Here is a 16,128-nt window from a genome sequence, read left to right on the forward strand (position 1 = left end):
CTAATCAACTACCACAGCAGAAAACCCATCACCTTAGACTGAAGGGGGCAAAGATAGGAAGAAAAGGAGGAAGCTGTCTGCCTCTTGGAGTTCTACAGGCAGGAAAAAGGCCAAAGGAGCTACATCTGATTGTTCTCCTAGAAAAGGACCATCCTTGGAGCAGCTTGGAGATCAGCAAGAACTGTTAGAAGGAGCATGGGGAAGCAGGGCTGCCTTGGTTTCAAAGGGTGCAGCCATAGCCTCCTAGGTTTCAAAGATTCAGATCTCTATCAATCCAGTTCTGGAGTGTGGGGCTGCCATTTAGGTGGGCCAATAGTATGGGGCTGCTGCCCAAAGCTAAGGGGGTGGGGCTTCCATGCTCAAGGGGCAAGGGCCTGCAGGGGCCAAGGGTTTCAGATTGCCACTCAGATGGACTAGGAAAAGGGGGCCACCCAAAGCCAAGGAAGCAGATTTGCTGTCCCAGTGGACCTAGAAGGTGGGCTGAAGCCCAGTACAGTGAGGCCTCCACCCAGGATCCAGACAGCATGGCCACTACCCAGAGTCTAGAGGGTAGGCCCTTTGCCCAGATGGTCCAGAAGAACAGAGGATTCTTTTCAAGCCTTGAGAGCTAATGTAATTTGCTCTGCTGGTTTTGGAGGTGCTTGGTGCCTGTCATCCCTTTTTCCCCTCCTAATTTCTCCCATTTGTAATGGAAATGTCTACCTTGTGCCTGTTCCACCACTGTACTTTGGGAACAGATAACCTTATTGTAGATTTCACAGGTGCACAGATGAAGGGGAATTTTGCCCCAGGATGGAATACGCCTAGAGCCTCACCTATATTTGGTTTATATGATTCAGAAGATGAAATTTTGGGCTTAGAGTTGATATAAGACCTTTGGGATGATGTGATAGGGTGAACGTGTTTTACATGTGGCAAAGATAAGAATTTTGGGGGGCCAAAGGGTGGAATGTTATAGATTGAATGGTATCTCCCAAAGGTATGTATTGTAAATCCTAACCCCTATACCTGTAGGGGAGCGCTGGTGGCACAGTGGTTAAGAGCCCAGCTGCTAACCAAAAGGTCAGCAGTCTGAACTCACCAGCTGCTCCTTGGAAACCTTATGGGGCAGTTCTTCTCTGTCCCATAGGGTTGCTATGAGTCGGAATCACCTTCAGAGTTACAATAAAGTTGATTCTGACAACTAGTTTTGGCTAATTTTTTCAGTGTTTCTGGGGTGGGGTGGGCCCCCAGAGTTTTTACTCCACCCTTGTCATTGACATCACTCCAAAATAGGGATCTTTTAAACCTGGTTTTCTATACTTCTAGCAGGTTTGTGGAGGTCTTTAAATGGTGAACAAACTCCTGAAATTGCACACACAATTTTTGGTGCATGTGCTTTATTCTATGGTGAGAGTCCATTGTGGTCTGAACGGGGTCCACAAGTACCAAAAAGTTTTAAGGACTACCTCTTTAGAGGGATAAAAAAAAAAAATAGTCCAATTTAAATATAACTAAAATGTAATTTATTATGTTGTGAAAAACTTGTAAGTAGTAACTCCTTAAAAGCTAAGAACAAAAATACGTGTTTCAGATGCTCAGTTTCTTAGCAGATACTAGAGTTTATTGCGGACCAGATCAAAAATACTAAGACAGGCAATCTGTTAAAAAACAAAAAAACTTCCCCTTCTCAACAGTTGATCTTCATTTAATTTGACCCTGAATTCCCTCCTTTCTGAATTTGTATAATATATTTATTTTCATGATTCAAGTGAAGTAATCTAATACACTATTTAGAGTATATAGAAATAAATAAGTCTATTTCCCATGACAGCCTTTATTTTAACTGAACATATTTGTTTATTTTTTATGAATCCATTCAGAGCATAGATTTAAATAAAAGACTAGAGCTGTAATATGTTTATTTTTGTTTCTGAAAATGTAATAAATTTTAAAGACTCCTGTTTCCTGTTCTCCGAGCCCTGGTGGCACAGTGGTTAAGAGCTTGGCTGCTAATCGACAGTTCAGCAGTTCACATCCACCAGCTGCTCTTTGGAAACCCTATGAGGCAGTTCTACTCTATCCTATAGGGTCACTATGAGTCGGAATTGACTGGATAACAGTGGGTTATGGGTTTTCCTATTCCATCAGATCAGTTTGAACACCTTTCAAAATATATCGAAGATAATTTCTGTGATAGAAAATTGCTAAAGAAGAGAAATGAATGTAAAATGACAATTCCTTTTTTCTTTTTCTTGACAGGTTATTAACAAATTCAAACAGACTTACGACAACCAGAAATGCTGTGTGGGCCCTCTCAAATTTATGTAGAGGCAAAAACCCTCCTCCAAACTTTAGTAAGGTAGGAATAAAATACACAAATTAAGAAATTTGTCTCTGTAACCTTTTAAGGCTCTTTATAGTAGAGTTTTAGATGTGGAATGGCCTTCATTTTTTTTTAAATATTTTCTTTTTTGACTAGACAATATTTGCCACTTATACAAAATTCAAAAGGTGTACAGTGAAAAGGGAGTCTCCCTTTTCTTGCCCTCCTACCTCCATTCCTACCTACAACCCACATCTCTCCCCAGAAACAACAACCTCTGTTGCTAGGTGTTTATGTAACTTGGAGTTGTCTTTTAAAATCTTGTAGTCCAGTTCTTCTAATGTATAGGATGTTGAAGTTCCCCAAAAGATTAAGAGTATTCATCTAGGTTTTCTGTTACTTGTAAAATTGGAAAAGTAACAGCCCAGGGTGGTTTGTGCTTTCCCATGGTACGTTTTATCTGTTGCAATGTCTTCTTCCCCATCTACTAATATTGTTCTGCTAGAAGGGTAGATTATGAATAAATCCCCAAGTTACTTCTGATGTCTTCGTTACATTGTCAATAACAGAAAGTTACATGCATAAATTTTTAGGATATTTTACTTCTTTGGCATTTAGTGTCTATGTGAATTAAAGCAATGAATACAGCACTAACAGAAGCTTAAAATTTAGTAAAAACAAAAAAAACCCTAGTTGTAAAGTGTGTGGGGACAAAATATAATAAACTCTAATGCAAAAAAGATGATATATGAATTAGTATGCCTTCACATTTAAACTTTCACCATTCCAGTTTTAAGTATTCATGATTTAAACACACTTCATCTGACCCAAAACCATGACTTCTAGATCTGATCTTACCATGGACCCTTGATCTTTTACCATACTCCCTAGCATGTTACAGGTTCAATCATAGTTCATAAAACTTTTGCACAACTTCCATGCTTACTGTGTTCTATGTTTATTGACAAGTAGATAATATGAAGAAGCTGATTGAAAATATTGTAAAGTATGCTAAAAAGTAAAAGAGGGAACAAAATTATTATTTGAACCAGAAATTTGATTTAATAGTTATATATCTTAGAGAAAAAAGTTTTGAGTAAGCTGTACTTTATGGCTCCTCAAGGGGAGCATCCAATAGTGTTACAGCCAATACTTTATTCAGTTTAAAAGGATTTTGTGTGCTTTGTACTTTCTAACACAACATGTGCTTTTCTTATTATTGTGCATATTAATTTTAGGAAGTACCTTCCACTAAAATGTAAACTGCTTAGAGAGAAATCTTTGTCACTTTTGTTTACCTTATGTATTTCAAACTCAGAATAGTGTAACATTATAGGACTTAAGACTTGTTATATAAATTTTCTGAGAGGTTTTCCTTATCTTTAATTTTTTTGAAGTTTTTATTTCCACAATCACATTTTATATTTCCAACATTTCATTTTCTTGTTTTCTAACCACTTATCTTTATGTAGGATTGTATTTTTCTTTTATGAGTCTAGCAAATTGTATTATTTATCTGAGGATTTATAGTTTGAAGTTTTCTTGTGTCTCAGTTTTTTTGTACTTTTTTTGGTTTTATTTATGATTCATTTGTTTGTTTTAGTCTCCGTCTTTCCTACTGGAAGCTTTCCTCATATTTCTGGTGATCGTTGGCCGTCTGGATATATTTAGGAGAGAGACATTAAAAAGCTGATCGGAAGAAATGAGTATGTGGTTGGGGCTTTTCATTATGGACTTCATTGTAGGGTAATTGGGCAGCAAAACGGTATTTTCTTTGAAGAACTCCAATTACCAGTTTCTTCTCTGGGAATACTCCGTTTCTCCAGAGACATATTTTTCAGTCTCCTACTGGAAGGTGGGTAAATTAGGTTGCAGTGTGGCATAGGTAGTATACCTGGCCACTGGCGCTCTGAGAGCTGGGCATTGAAACAGGGCTGGAGGTTTTCACCAATCAGTATGTAGACTTTTACTTAATCTCCTTAGTTTTCAATCCAGTGCTTCATTTCAGCCTCCACTCTGCCTAATATCCCAAAGTTAACTTTTTGTGGTTCACTCTGTTACTCAGTTTCTCCTTAAAATAAACTTTCAGTCTTTGGTGAGATTGGGAGTGGTAGTTGCCTATCTGTGCAGTAGAGAACTAGAGTCTTCTTAACTACTTCTTATTCAAACTTTGAATCTTTCCCTCTGTTTTAGCACCGTGTCTCTCCCCTGCCGTCTGTGGTACTTGGTGTCTCTTGATTCCTAAGGCATTTTGTGATAGGGTGGTGGTACCAAATTAGCTTCCTACTTATTGGTAGCTCCTCTTTAGACATTGAGGCTCCACCTTTCTCTTGTCTTCTACAAGTTACCTTTCCTTCATTCACTTTCAAAAATGGAATGTATATTTCTGTTTCTTCTTTTCCTTGTTTATGAGAAGATGATGGGGGCAGACATATTTTACTTTGTTCTTTTAAACCAGAAACCTATAGTACTTTAACTCAGTAAGAAAATATTTATCAGCTACACTGATTTTTTAACTCAGAAATTTGTATTTGCTTAAAAAAAAAAAAAAGCTTCAAATATTTCTCTGTTCAAGGAAGAGTTGGCAGCAAAGGTGGGTATATGATTGTTAGGGAAATATCTAGTGTGCAGATTGTGTTTAGTAACTTAGAGATGGGCCATCTTTTTGTAAGCTAACTGACTTCTGTACCTGGACCCTATGGTCATCCTTAGAGGAGGGATACAGCAGAGAAGGTAAGTATTTTCAGAAGGTTAAACAGAAGGTAAGGGTAAACAGGGGTAAACAGAAAATGCGTCTAAAAATATCAGAGCATAAAAAAGCCATTAACACTTTTTGTATATGACATGTCTAACATTTAACAGCTAGTATCTGAGGAGAGTAAGGAATATGTTAGGTCGCTGATTTAAAAAACAAAAATTAAGGAACATTGGCTAAAAATGATCATGGCACTAAAAAGAGCCAACATTTGAGTAAGTAGTGTTTGGACTTCGGTTTGTCTGATTTGAAGGCTGGAAGAATTCAGCCCTTCGGAGTCTCAGAGAGATGAAGTGACTTGTTTACCCCTACAACTAAATTAATTATCGTGTAATGCTAGAGAGATTAAAAATCTCTCTTGTTGTGTAGTATTTTTTTTAGCTGAAGTTTTAGGGCTTCGTTACATTAAGGAGAAATACAGTTTTAGTGACTTCCATTTGTGACCCTTTTCATGATCCTTCAGAAATGTATTTTTTGTACTTTCTACATTTTTACTCCTCAAATGATTGATAAAGTTCTATTAAAATAACATGAGTAAAATGAGGATTGTTTAAGTTAGATCATATTCAATTGAAAGCTGAAACATTTTGACTTCTCTCAGTTTTGGTATGCCTTTTGGGGGGGCTGTGGGTGTGTATAATTTAGGTATAGACATAGGATCTCAAACATATTTCATTATTCTTAAAAAAATCTTGAGATACCATATCAGTGTATCTTAGTCATTATATGATTAATAGGAATCATAATCAGTTTCAAGTTCATAAATCTAATCATAATCTTAAAAAAATAGAATGTTTTTATTCCTCTGGTATTTTTATGGCATTGAATTTTAGTTTTAAAATGAATTTTTATACTTTCCTGAAGAAACTTGTTTTTAGATAGGAAAAAATTTAAACTTCCTTTTTTCTTCCCTTCCAGGTTTCACCTTGCTTAAATGTCCTGTCCCGATTGTTGTTTAGCAGTGATCCAGATGTGTTAGCAGATGTGTGTTGGGCCCTTTCTTATCTCTCCGATGGTCCCAATGATAAAATTCAGGCAGTCATTGATTCTGGCGTCTGTCGAAGATTGGTAGAACTTTTAATGTAACTATAATTTATTCTAAATAATTGTATGATTGTGTATTAAATTTAGCAATTGGAGTAGCAGCCTCATAAAGCATCTCAAAAGTCACTATCTTTAGGAAGGGTTGAAAAGAAACCAAATTCACACTTTACAGAACAGATACAATCCTGAGATGACTCTTAAACTTGTATTTTATATCTAATAAGAAAAAAATGAATGTGGTTTTATGTGATTTTTTTTTTTTTTTTTTAAATAATGAGAGAGGCCGGGATGCTGTGTAAGATATTGTTGGTGAAGTAGAACATAGGGCTTGCTCTCAAAGAACCTATGGTCTAGTTAATTATTCATTTCAATTTGTGTAAAAGTTCATCTAGTGAAAGTCATTTATTATTTCACTGTATTAAAGATAAAATATTTCTGTTTGCTGAACTGTTACTGCTACTTTAAAAAGAAAGGCTTTTCTACACAAAAAAATTTAAAAAGTTATTTTAAGAAGGTATTACAGCTTTTTTGTCCTCTTCTTTAAAAAACATTTATTGGCTTTCTTCCTTCTTTTATCAAAAAACCGTTAGGTAGGTCCATAGAGGGATCAGGACACAGAGCTGAGGGTGGCCCCTGCCAGAGCAGCAGATGACCAGGATAGTTGGAGCCAGCACATGATAGGATAGCAGCCTAGCTGGGTCAGGAGATTGGCCAGATACAGGGAGATTGTGATAATGGCAGCCAGATTTCTTACTTTCAGAGAATGGAGGTATAAATATGGAAGGGGAGAAGCCACAATAATCCTGTGGTATTAGATTAGGGTTGGAGGTATCAACGTGAACTCATGGCTTTTTACATAAAGAGACAAATGTAGAAATGTATGTGTAAATGCGTATGTGTGTATATACCCTTTGAAAGGGCATGGGAGCCGTGACACCCCTCTGGTAACACGCCAAGTTCACTGAGTGCCCAAGTCTTTGTTTTTAAACACTACTTTCCACTTAAAGGAACCTGAGGCTTTTGGAGAAATGATCTCTTCCAGGGCTAGGACTGAGATAAAATAGTATGAACCCAGAAAGGAAGATGTGACCAGAGAATGGAGAAATGTCAAAAAGACACAGAAGCCCACTTGAAGGGGCTCCCACTTTCCAAACCTGGGACAATTTGAGCATGGATTGAAATAAATTAATGTGTTGTAACTAATTTAAGTAAAATAGGAAGGTAGGTAGGTATAGATAAATAGATAGATGGAATGATGTTATCAGAAGATCATCATTGGATACCATACCAATAATCCAAAACCAAACCTGTTGCTGTTGAGTCAGTTCTGACTCATAGCAACCTTAGAGGACAGAGTAGAGCTGACCCATAGAGTTTCCAAGGCTGTAATCTCTATGGAAGCAGACTGCCACATCTTTCTCCCATGGAGTGGCTGATGGGTTCAAGCCACCGACCTTTTGGTTAGCAGCCAAGCGCTTACTAATAATTCAGACAATAAGTATCAAGAGATGCTAAAACTAGTAGTTAAAGTTGTTAAGGAATGGGATTTTACATAGTCTCAAAGTATCCCCTCACAAAATATAATCACAAAGGGAAAAACAATAATGTTACAGTGGAGAAATCTGGCAGATACCATTCGAAGTAAGTAACCAAAATCAGCACCATTATAGTGGGATAAAGTAGACACCATGTGCTACCCAACAGGGTATAAGGAAAAATATAGCACTTGTGATATTCTAGCCAAATGTACAGAACCTGGGTTGTAATCATGAGGAAATATTAGACAAACCCAAATAACTGGCTGATGTTCTTCAAAATGTCAAGATCATGAAAATCAAGGGAAGACTGAGGAGCTATTCTTGATTACAAGACTAGAGAGACATGACAACTGGGTACAACCCATGATCTTGCATTACAGTTTTTGTTATAAAGGCAGTACTAGGACAATTGGTGAAACTTGAATGAGATCGCTGAGTGAAGAGCATATGGGAGGTTTTTGTACTATTTCTGCTACTTCTCTGTAAATTTAAAATTCTTGTATATAAGTTCACATTTTCATTATTTTTAGGCACAATGATTATAAAGTGGTGTCACCTGCATTAAGAGCAGTTGGTAATATCGTGACTGGTGATGATATTCAAACACAGGTGAGTTTAGACTTTAATGTGATAAATTGTTAACGTAATGAGCTTTAAGAAGTTTATCATGTTTCATACCACTTGATTACATATTAATCAGTACTTTTGCATAACCATAATTGTACAAGAAACTATAATGTGAGAGTAAGCGTATTCTTTATAAGTGATCAACCTCAAACACTTCTACATGTAAGCACTGTCCTAGACCTTTACTGATGCAAAGAAGTACAAAATAGGCTTTCTGCTCTTGAGGAATTTATAATCTAATCAAACCCATTGCTGTTGAGTGAATTCTGACTCAGTGTGACCCTATAGGATAGAGTAGAACTGCCCCATAGGGCTTCCAAGTTGCTGTTAGTGAATTCGAACTGCCAACCTTTTGGTTAGCAGCCGAGCTCTTAACCACTGCGCCACCAGGGCTCCATAATCTAAATAGGGAATTTAAAAAGATATATATAGCAAATTATTCAACATGGTTGTGAGCTAATCAGTCAGAGGTGCTATAAACGTTTAAAAAATATTCCAGTGGGCTGAGAAAATATGTGTAAAATCTGTGTAGATTCCATAAAATAGTTGAAACTAGAGCTAGACCTTGAAAGTAGAAAAGAACTTGAGGTTTATGTGACTGTAAATACAGAGGCAGAAATGTGTGAGGAATGTTTAAGAGGCATTGAATTTGACTAGAATAGGAACTGTTAATGTCAGAGGCTCATTGATTAGAAATAGGTTAGAAGTGGAGTTGAAAATGGAAGGGCATTTTATATTAGGTTGAAGACCTGGATTATGAAATTGTCAGTAGGAATGGAAGGAAAAATGACAAGGAAGCATTTCCAGGATTGGTGATTCTAAGTACTGGTGTGTGTGTGTGCGTGTGTGTGTGTGTTGGAGGATGGTGAGATAACAAAAAAGATGTGATACCAAGATTGACTCCAGATTTGGGTTACAGCCTTTCTTGAAGATAGAAACTAAAGTATACTTTTCATTTTAGCCTACATATTTTCTTTCAGTTTTAATCTTTAAAGTCCTATTTAGATACTTTAGTTATTAGTTGGTCTTTAGTAATTGATAATCATTCGTTTCAAGTAACTATTTAGATGGAAATGGCCTCATAAACATGCACTGTAGTTTTCAGCTGAATTTCCAGTGCATGGTTGTGTACATTTCTTTACCAAGTGAATTAATCTAATGAAAATCATTTTTGAGTATTTTGAAAATAAGTACATAAATTAATCTTACCATGGAATAAAGAATATATGGAGATAAAGCAGAATTTACTTCTTTATAAAAGAAGAGCAATAAAAATTTTAATGAAATAAGTAAACTTATTCTAAACCTTAAAGTTTCTTAGTGGTTATAGAATTAAATATATTTAGACTGTTTCTATATATACATAATCTTTTTTCATATGTGTGTGTGTGTCTGTGTAGTCTTTTTTTTTTTTTTTTCCATTAATTCATATGGCAAAGCTAGAGGTTTGGTTGCTGACTTGAGTTACCAGATCTTCCCTCAAATAGCTGTATAGTTGAACTCTGAGTGTAGCTGTAAACTTGAAGGATGCACATCTAAGTGTCCTGCTTTTTTTTGCATTTTAGTGGAAACTGGGCACTACTTCACTATACCAGCGTTAGACAAGTTTTGGCAACAGCAGGAGGGTAGAAGATGGCAAGTGCCTAAGTTTTACTTTGAGAAAAATTTCTCTTAATTCACTCTTTCAGGGTGATTTTTGTATTTCTAAATAATTCATTAGTAGAGTTTTGTATAGTTTATTTGTTATAAAACTTTTTGTTTCTACTTCTTTTGTTTTAGGTAATTTTGAATTGCTCTGCATTACCCTGTCTCTTACACTTACTGAGTAGCCCAAAAGAGTCAATTAAAAAAGAAGCCTGTTGGACTGTTTCTAATATAACTGCTGGAAATAGAGCTCAGATTCAGGTAAGCACCTTTCAGATCTGAGGATAGAACAGGAAGGTCTAAGCAGCCAGTTTGGACAGAAGTCAGTATTTTATCAGTGATGTTTTTAAGTGAATTACTAAAAAAGTTTCTGAAAAGATTTTTTAAAGGAATTTTAAAGAACATGGCCTTTTCTCCTCTAAAATAATAATTTACCTATAGTATTCTTTTTTTTTATTCTTATAAGAATAGCACTTTTATATGTAAAAATACCTAGCATGGTACCTAACTTATGATGATCAGTCTTTAAAAAGGATTGATTTTCATTAGTTAAAAATAAGTTTGGCAGTGAGCTTTCTCTAAAAGCACTTACTGACTTATTGAGGTCCTGTGAAGCTCCTTGAGTCAGTGATTACTTATCTATATTGATAAATCATACGTTTTGTGCTTTGTCATCTTTAAGATTTATGTTCTTCTATCTTTAAAAAGCTAATTTCCTCTTTTAAAAGGGAAAAAATATGTGGAAGTTTGTGGACACAGTAGAAATAAGATATTTCCAAAAGCCCTGACATTTTAAAGCCATTAAGTTTCAACACATCTTTACTTCGTATTATTTTAAAATACTATTTGCAGTGATTCTGCTGTACCATTTTCCTTTTTTTCAGGCTGTAATAGATGCAAATATTTTTCCTGTTTTGATTGAGATTCTTCAGAAAGCGGAGTTTCGCACCAGAAAAGAAGCAGCTTGGGCTATAACTAATGCAACATCAGGAGGCACTTCAGAACAAATAAGGTATGCTGCATGCCTTCGAAAACTTTTTTTTTTTAAATATGAATGGGACAAATTTTGAAATAAAACATACTTATTATTTATTGATGAAACAAAAACATTATTTCTAAGTCAGCTTGATAAGCATTTCTAATGTGAAATGACAGCATTTATTATATCAATTATATGTCTATAATTTTTTTTTAATTTAAAGTGTAATTGACATCATTCTTGACAGACTGTTTATGGAAAAACAAAAGTCTCAAGAGAATAGTCTATGTTAACTTGTAAGATATACTATCATAGGTGTTTGATATCTTTTGAACCACTAAAATCACAAGACATGTACCTTTATTATATAGAAGTGGGCTAATACATTTGAATATCCAGTTATTTAAATTAAAATGGAAATAGACATTTGTTTATATAGTGATATTCTACTATGTAGTTGTTAGCCTTTTTTGTGAATGGTATCATACCTTTATTTTTCTAGATGTTATCTTGTTTTTCTTTATTATGGTAGCCTTTTAAATCTATGCCTTATTGTTTGTTTGTTTATTTTGGTAGCTATAAGTAGTAGATACATGGACTTTGAAGTAAGCATGGTTTCAAATCCTGATTTCTCAGTAAAAGATGCATGACCTTGACAAATTAACCTTTCAAATCTACAGTTTCTTCATTTCTTAATGGATTCAATCACAGCATCTTGTACTATCTTGAAAATTAAGAGAAATTTATGCATTTAAAGTGCTCAGCACAGTGCGTTAAATATCAGGTTCTCAACTAAGGTTAGCTGCTGTTATCATTATTATTTGTAATAATCACAATTTTTATTACCAGTATTGATGCCTAAGTTTCTCTTTTTATCACATGGTTTACACTTTTTCCCTCACTTTGCAAAGTTCTACTCTGCACCTTTATAAAACCCTTACTTCCTACAAAATTTTCTTGTTCCGAATATCCCTCCATGAAACCCAAGACTTTTTAGGTTTCTTGAAGTGACTATTTAGGAAATATTTTCTAATGAATGTTTCTTTGATTTGGTTTTTAATTTATAAAGCAAGAAGTCAAATTATAATGCTGTTTTACAAATCACAGGATTTTGAAATCTACCTGTTGCTCAAGATCATTATTTTATATTGCCTTCACTTTACACTATTATCTTGCTTTCTTGAGTTATTCGTAGCTCTGTATATTGATAACATCTATCTGCTTTTTAATTTTGTATTCCATCTCTTTGTTTTAAGCAATATTTCCACTTTATTTTTGTCATGAATGTAAGCAATAATAAAACAAAACCTTTTCTTTGTTTTAGCTTGCATTTTCCTTAAACCTAGTGTTAATTTTATCTGTTCTTGAGCCCAAAATTTATTTGCTCACCTTTCAAACGTAATTTTGATAATTATGTCTATTCCATGTGTTGTTCCTTAAATTTGTTAGTAGTTTTTCTAACCATTTTAACTACTTCATTAACTCTACATACATAGGGAAAGGACTTCTAGATCTCAGATTTGGTTCAGCATGCATTCTACTATTACTTGTTGACTGCCTAGTATTGCCAGTTGTTGTGCTAGATAAATCATTTCAGTTATTGAGTACCATAATATATCAGGCATTTTCATTTATTTTATCCCTTTAGTCTCACAACTCTGTGAGCTAGTTATTCATTCAGTAAATATTTTTGATCAGTTACAGTACAGTGTATGGCAAGTACTCCAGTGAAGTATGCACGTTTTATTAAAAAAAGAGGGATAGAAACTTTTGTTCAATTCCTCCTGCATGCCACATACTAATCTATGTAATGTACATTTTCTTATTTAATTATCATTACAAATCTGTTAAATTGTTAGTGTCTTTCTTTAATAAACTCAGAAACTGAGTCTCAAACCAGACGAAATACAAACCCATTGCTGTCAAGTTGATTCTGACTTAGGGAGAGTAATTTCCCTAATACCTACACAGTTAATTGGGTCACTTAGCTAGTAAGTAGCATAGCAGAATTTAAACCCAGATATTTTGGCACTGACTTCAGTGATGTTTACACTGTGTTTACTCATTTGATTCTCACAACAACCATCTGAGGTTGGTACTATTATTATCCCCAGTTTAAGATGGGAAAGTGAGGCACAGAGGTTGCCCAAGGTCACACATCTAGTAAGAACTGAAATTTGAGCTTGAACCCATGCATTCTGGTTTCAAGGACCCCTGGTGGTGCAGTGGTTGAGCACAGGCTGCTAACTGAAAGGTCAGTGGTTTGAACCCATCAACCACTCAGCAGGAGAAAGATGTGACAATCTCCTTCCATAAAGATTACAGGTAGTCCCAGATTTATGACAGAGGTCTGTTGTATTGGTTCTGACATAAGTCAAATACCTTTTTTTTTCATTATTATTGCTTTTTATTATCAATGTCTATAAATCATAACATCAAACATCTGAGAGTGATGACATCAACAAATTACGTGCTGCAACATTGTACGTAATACACATTACTAACAAGATGTCCAGAACAAAAAAGCAGACAGTTGTGAGTGCAGTTTGTTGTAACTCAAATACGTTGTAAGTTGGGGACAACCTTGGAAACCCTATGTGGCAGCTCTAGTCTGTCTACAGGCTCCTGTGAGTTGGAATCAACTCAACAGCAATGGGTTAGTCTGGCTTCAGAGCATATTTTTAACCTTTATGCTTAGTATGGACTTTTTGTTAGAAGAACAGATCAGCAGCTTATTTCATTTGCATTATAGACATTAGGAAAATAGCTAATGGCAACTAGAAAAAGACAAAGCGTTGGAAAATGAATAGAATAATTTTTCTGAATATAATTTATGAAAGTTTTCACAAGATGGCCTGTTTTACTCCTAGAAACCTGTGCTTCTAAAACACATCAAAGATTTCAGAACATTAGTTATGATTGTTTTGTGAGAAATTTCTTGATTTAGATGTCCTTTCTCCTCCCTCTTCATTTCTATCTCATATGACCCCTCCCCGGTGTGTGTATATAGGCTTGTCTTTAAAAAAAAAAAAAAAAATCCATGAACCCACTAGGCTTCATGCTCACATGCCATGCAAAAGCAGGTCAAGTACGTGTTTTGTAGTAGTTATAATACCATTTAGTGCTAATTATGTTAAATTATGAGGATAAGAGAATAAAGAATTAGGTTTTCAAGTTCTTATGTGAGAAATTAAATGTTTGTAATGTTTGAGTATATATAGGAGTACTTACTTTTTTATAGAACAGTTTCACTACGAAGAGTATTTTCATGCCGTTGTTACAAACAGTATTTAAGTCTTCCTTCCCCACACATTTTTTTAATTTCTCTGAAGGTACTTGGTAGCCTTAGGTTGCATTAAACCACTTTGTGACCTTTTGACTGTTATGGACTCCAAAATAGTCCAAGTGGCTTTAAATGGACTTGAAAATATTTTACGCCTTGGAGAACAAGAATCTAAGCAGAATGGAATAGGCATTAATCCATACTGTGCTCTCATTGAAGAAGCATATGGTAAGCAATCGGTTAAAAATGTATAATTATAGCCAATTCTTAATGATCTGCCATAGGAATTTTCCCCCTTTAGTTACTTAAAATTATTTGTCAAAGTTAAAATGTTCTTAAATAAGTTAAGCTTAATTTTATATCCCTAATAATTTATTTTCATTATTCATCTATTTTTTTACATTGTCTTTGTGCACAAATATTTTACATTGATTTAATTGCAATGTAGTATACAGTCATGTGCTGCATAATGTCCATTCAGGCAATGTCCTCCTTGGCCCATACTAGAGTAAATAGAGGTAGTCAAACATGTAAAAGCCTGAGAAGTCAGAATGATAAGTGGAGATGCATGATTTTTTTTTTTCCAGAAATGCGCTTTCAAATGCTGCCGAAAGTTCAAGCAATATGGGGAAGAAAAAAAAAAAAACCTGTTACATTTACTTGACACAGTGTCCATGCATATCTTGACATCTGCTATTTTCTAGTCTTTCCTTTATAGTGTAAATTTCCCATGAGAAGATGAGAAGAGTTGGCATTTAGAGTATAGGTGAAGAAACTGGCTTAAGGCAGGAGGAATTGCGGATCTTTCACTGTAACTAGAAGAAATTTATGCAGTTGTTGGTTTCATGGCTTCTCTTTACTCTGAGAAGTGGAAGAGAGTTACAAATGGAATGTTTGAGAAAGTGGAGGTTTGAAATTTCCACTGAGAAGTTCGTAGTAGCAAGAGGCAAAGGAGAAGTATTGTTTTCAAAGTGAAACCAAAAGTTACAGGAAGGTGGAAAATCAGTGAATGCTATTGCTTGCTATTTAGGAATGTTCACACAACATTCAACTCACATAACGTCCTGTTTCACAGAAAGTGTTGTGGACGTTAAGCGACGCATGACTATCTACTTATTGACACTTTGGAGAAATTTTACGTTTCTACCTGGTTTTTATGATTTGTAATAACCACACAATGTTATATTGAGTGACAAAACCACAGTTTTAGCCATACTATTAGTTTATTTCCAATTCGTTTATTCTTTTACATATGCCAAAGTTAGCATCTTCCCGCATAAAATCTTTTTTCTTCTGTTGAATTAATATCCTGGGATGAATTTTCAGGAATGCAGTTGCCAAGTCTTGAGTGCAGACTTCTTTTTAAGCTTTTAATACGTCTTCTCGTTTTGCTTTTCAAAGGCTTGTGTTACTTGACAGTGCCGCTGGCAGTGTGTGAACCTGCTGTACACCCTCATAATTGTTCTGCTGGTTTTGCAGATGTAAAGTGGTGCCTCACAGTTGCCTTTCTCTGCCTTTCCTGGTCTTTTCTCTGCCTTTCCTGGTTTATTCCACGTAGAGGCCTGTGTGCATTTTTCATGTTAGTGTATTTCCTCATCAGAATTTTAATATTGAACTTTGTCCAGTTACATATTTGGATCTTTTTGTAAAAAATTGAATTTATTTCATAGCTATTTATTGTGATGTGGCTTTTTCCCCTAGTTTTTACCTTTTTATTTTAATAAAACAAACCATGTTCATTGATACTTTTTTTTATTGTGCTTTAGGTGAAAGTTTACAGCTCAAGTTAATTTGTCATACAAACTTTGTACACATATTGTTTTTGACATTAGTTGGAATCTGCACAATGTGACAGCATACTCTCCCTTTGCACCCCGGGTTCCCTGTGTCCATTCAACCAGTTCCTGTCCCTTCCTGCCCTCTCATCCTGGTTTTGGATAGGAGCTGCCCATT

General features: G+C 35.1%; 1 protein-coding gene across 5 annotated transcripts in view; it reads left to right on the forward strand.

Moving 5' to 3' along the window:
- KPNA5 (karyopherin subunit alpha 5) overlaps positions 1 to 16,128 on the forward strand; it is a 49,228-nt gene that overhangs the window by 23,832 nt on the left and 9,268 nt on the right. For 4 of the 5 annotated variants that reach the window (XM_064290162.1, XM_064290185.1, XM_064290174.1 and 1 more), the window contains 6 exons: positions 2,242 to 2,341; positions 5,979 to 6,142; positions 8,173 to 8,251; positions 10,049 to 10,174; positions 10,798 to 10,925; positions 14,225 to 14,403. In XM_064290162.1, coding sequence (XP_064146232.1) covers positions 2,242 to 2,341; positions 5,979 to 6,142; positions 8,173 to 8,251; positions 10,049 to 10,174; positions 10,798 to 10,925; positions 14,225 to 14,403 — 776 coding nt within the window. The remainder of the gene's footprint in view (positions 1 to 2,241; positions 2,342 to 5,978; positions 6,143 to 8,172; positions 8,252 to 10,048; positions 10,175 to 10,797; positions 10,926 to 14,224; positions 14,404 to 16,128) is intronic. The other variant, XM_064290196.1, reaches the window with a different exon arrangement.

Source organism: Loxodonta africana, chromosome 1 (assembly GCF_030014295.1).
Source record: "Loxodonta africana isolate mLoxAfr1 chromosome 1, mLoxAfr1.hap2, whole genome shotgun sequence".
NCBI lineage: Eukaryota > Metazoa > Chordata > Mammalia > Proboscidea > Elephantidae > Loxodonta > Loxodonta africana.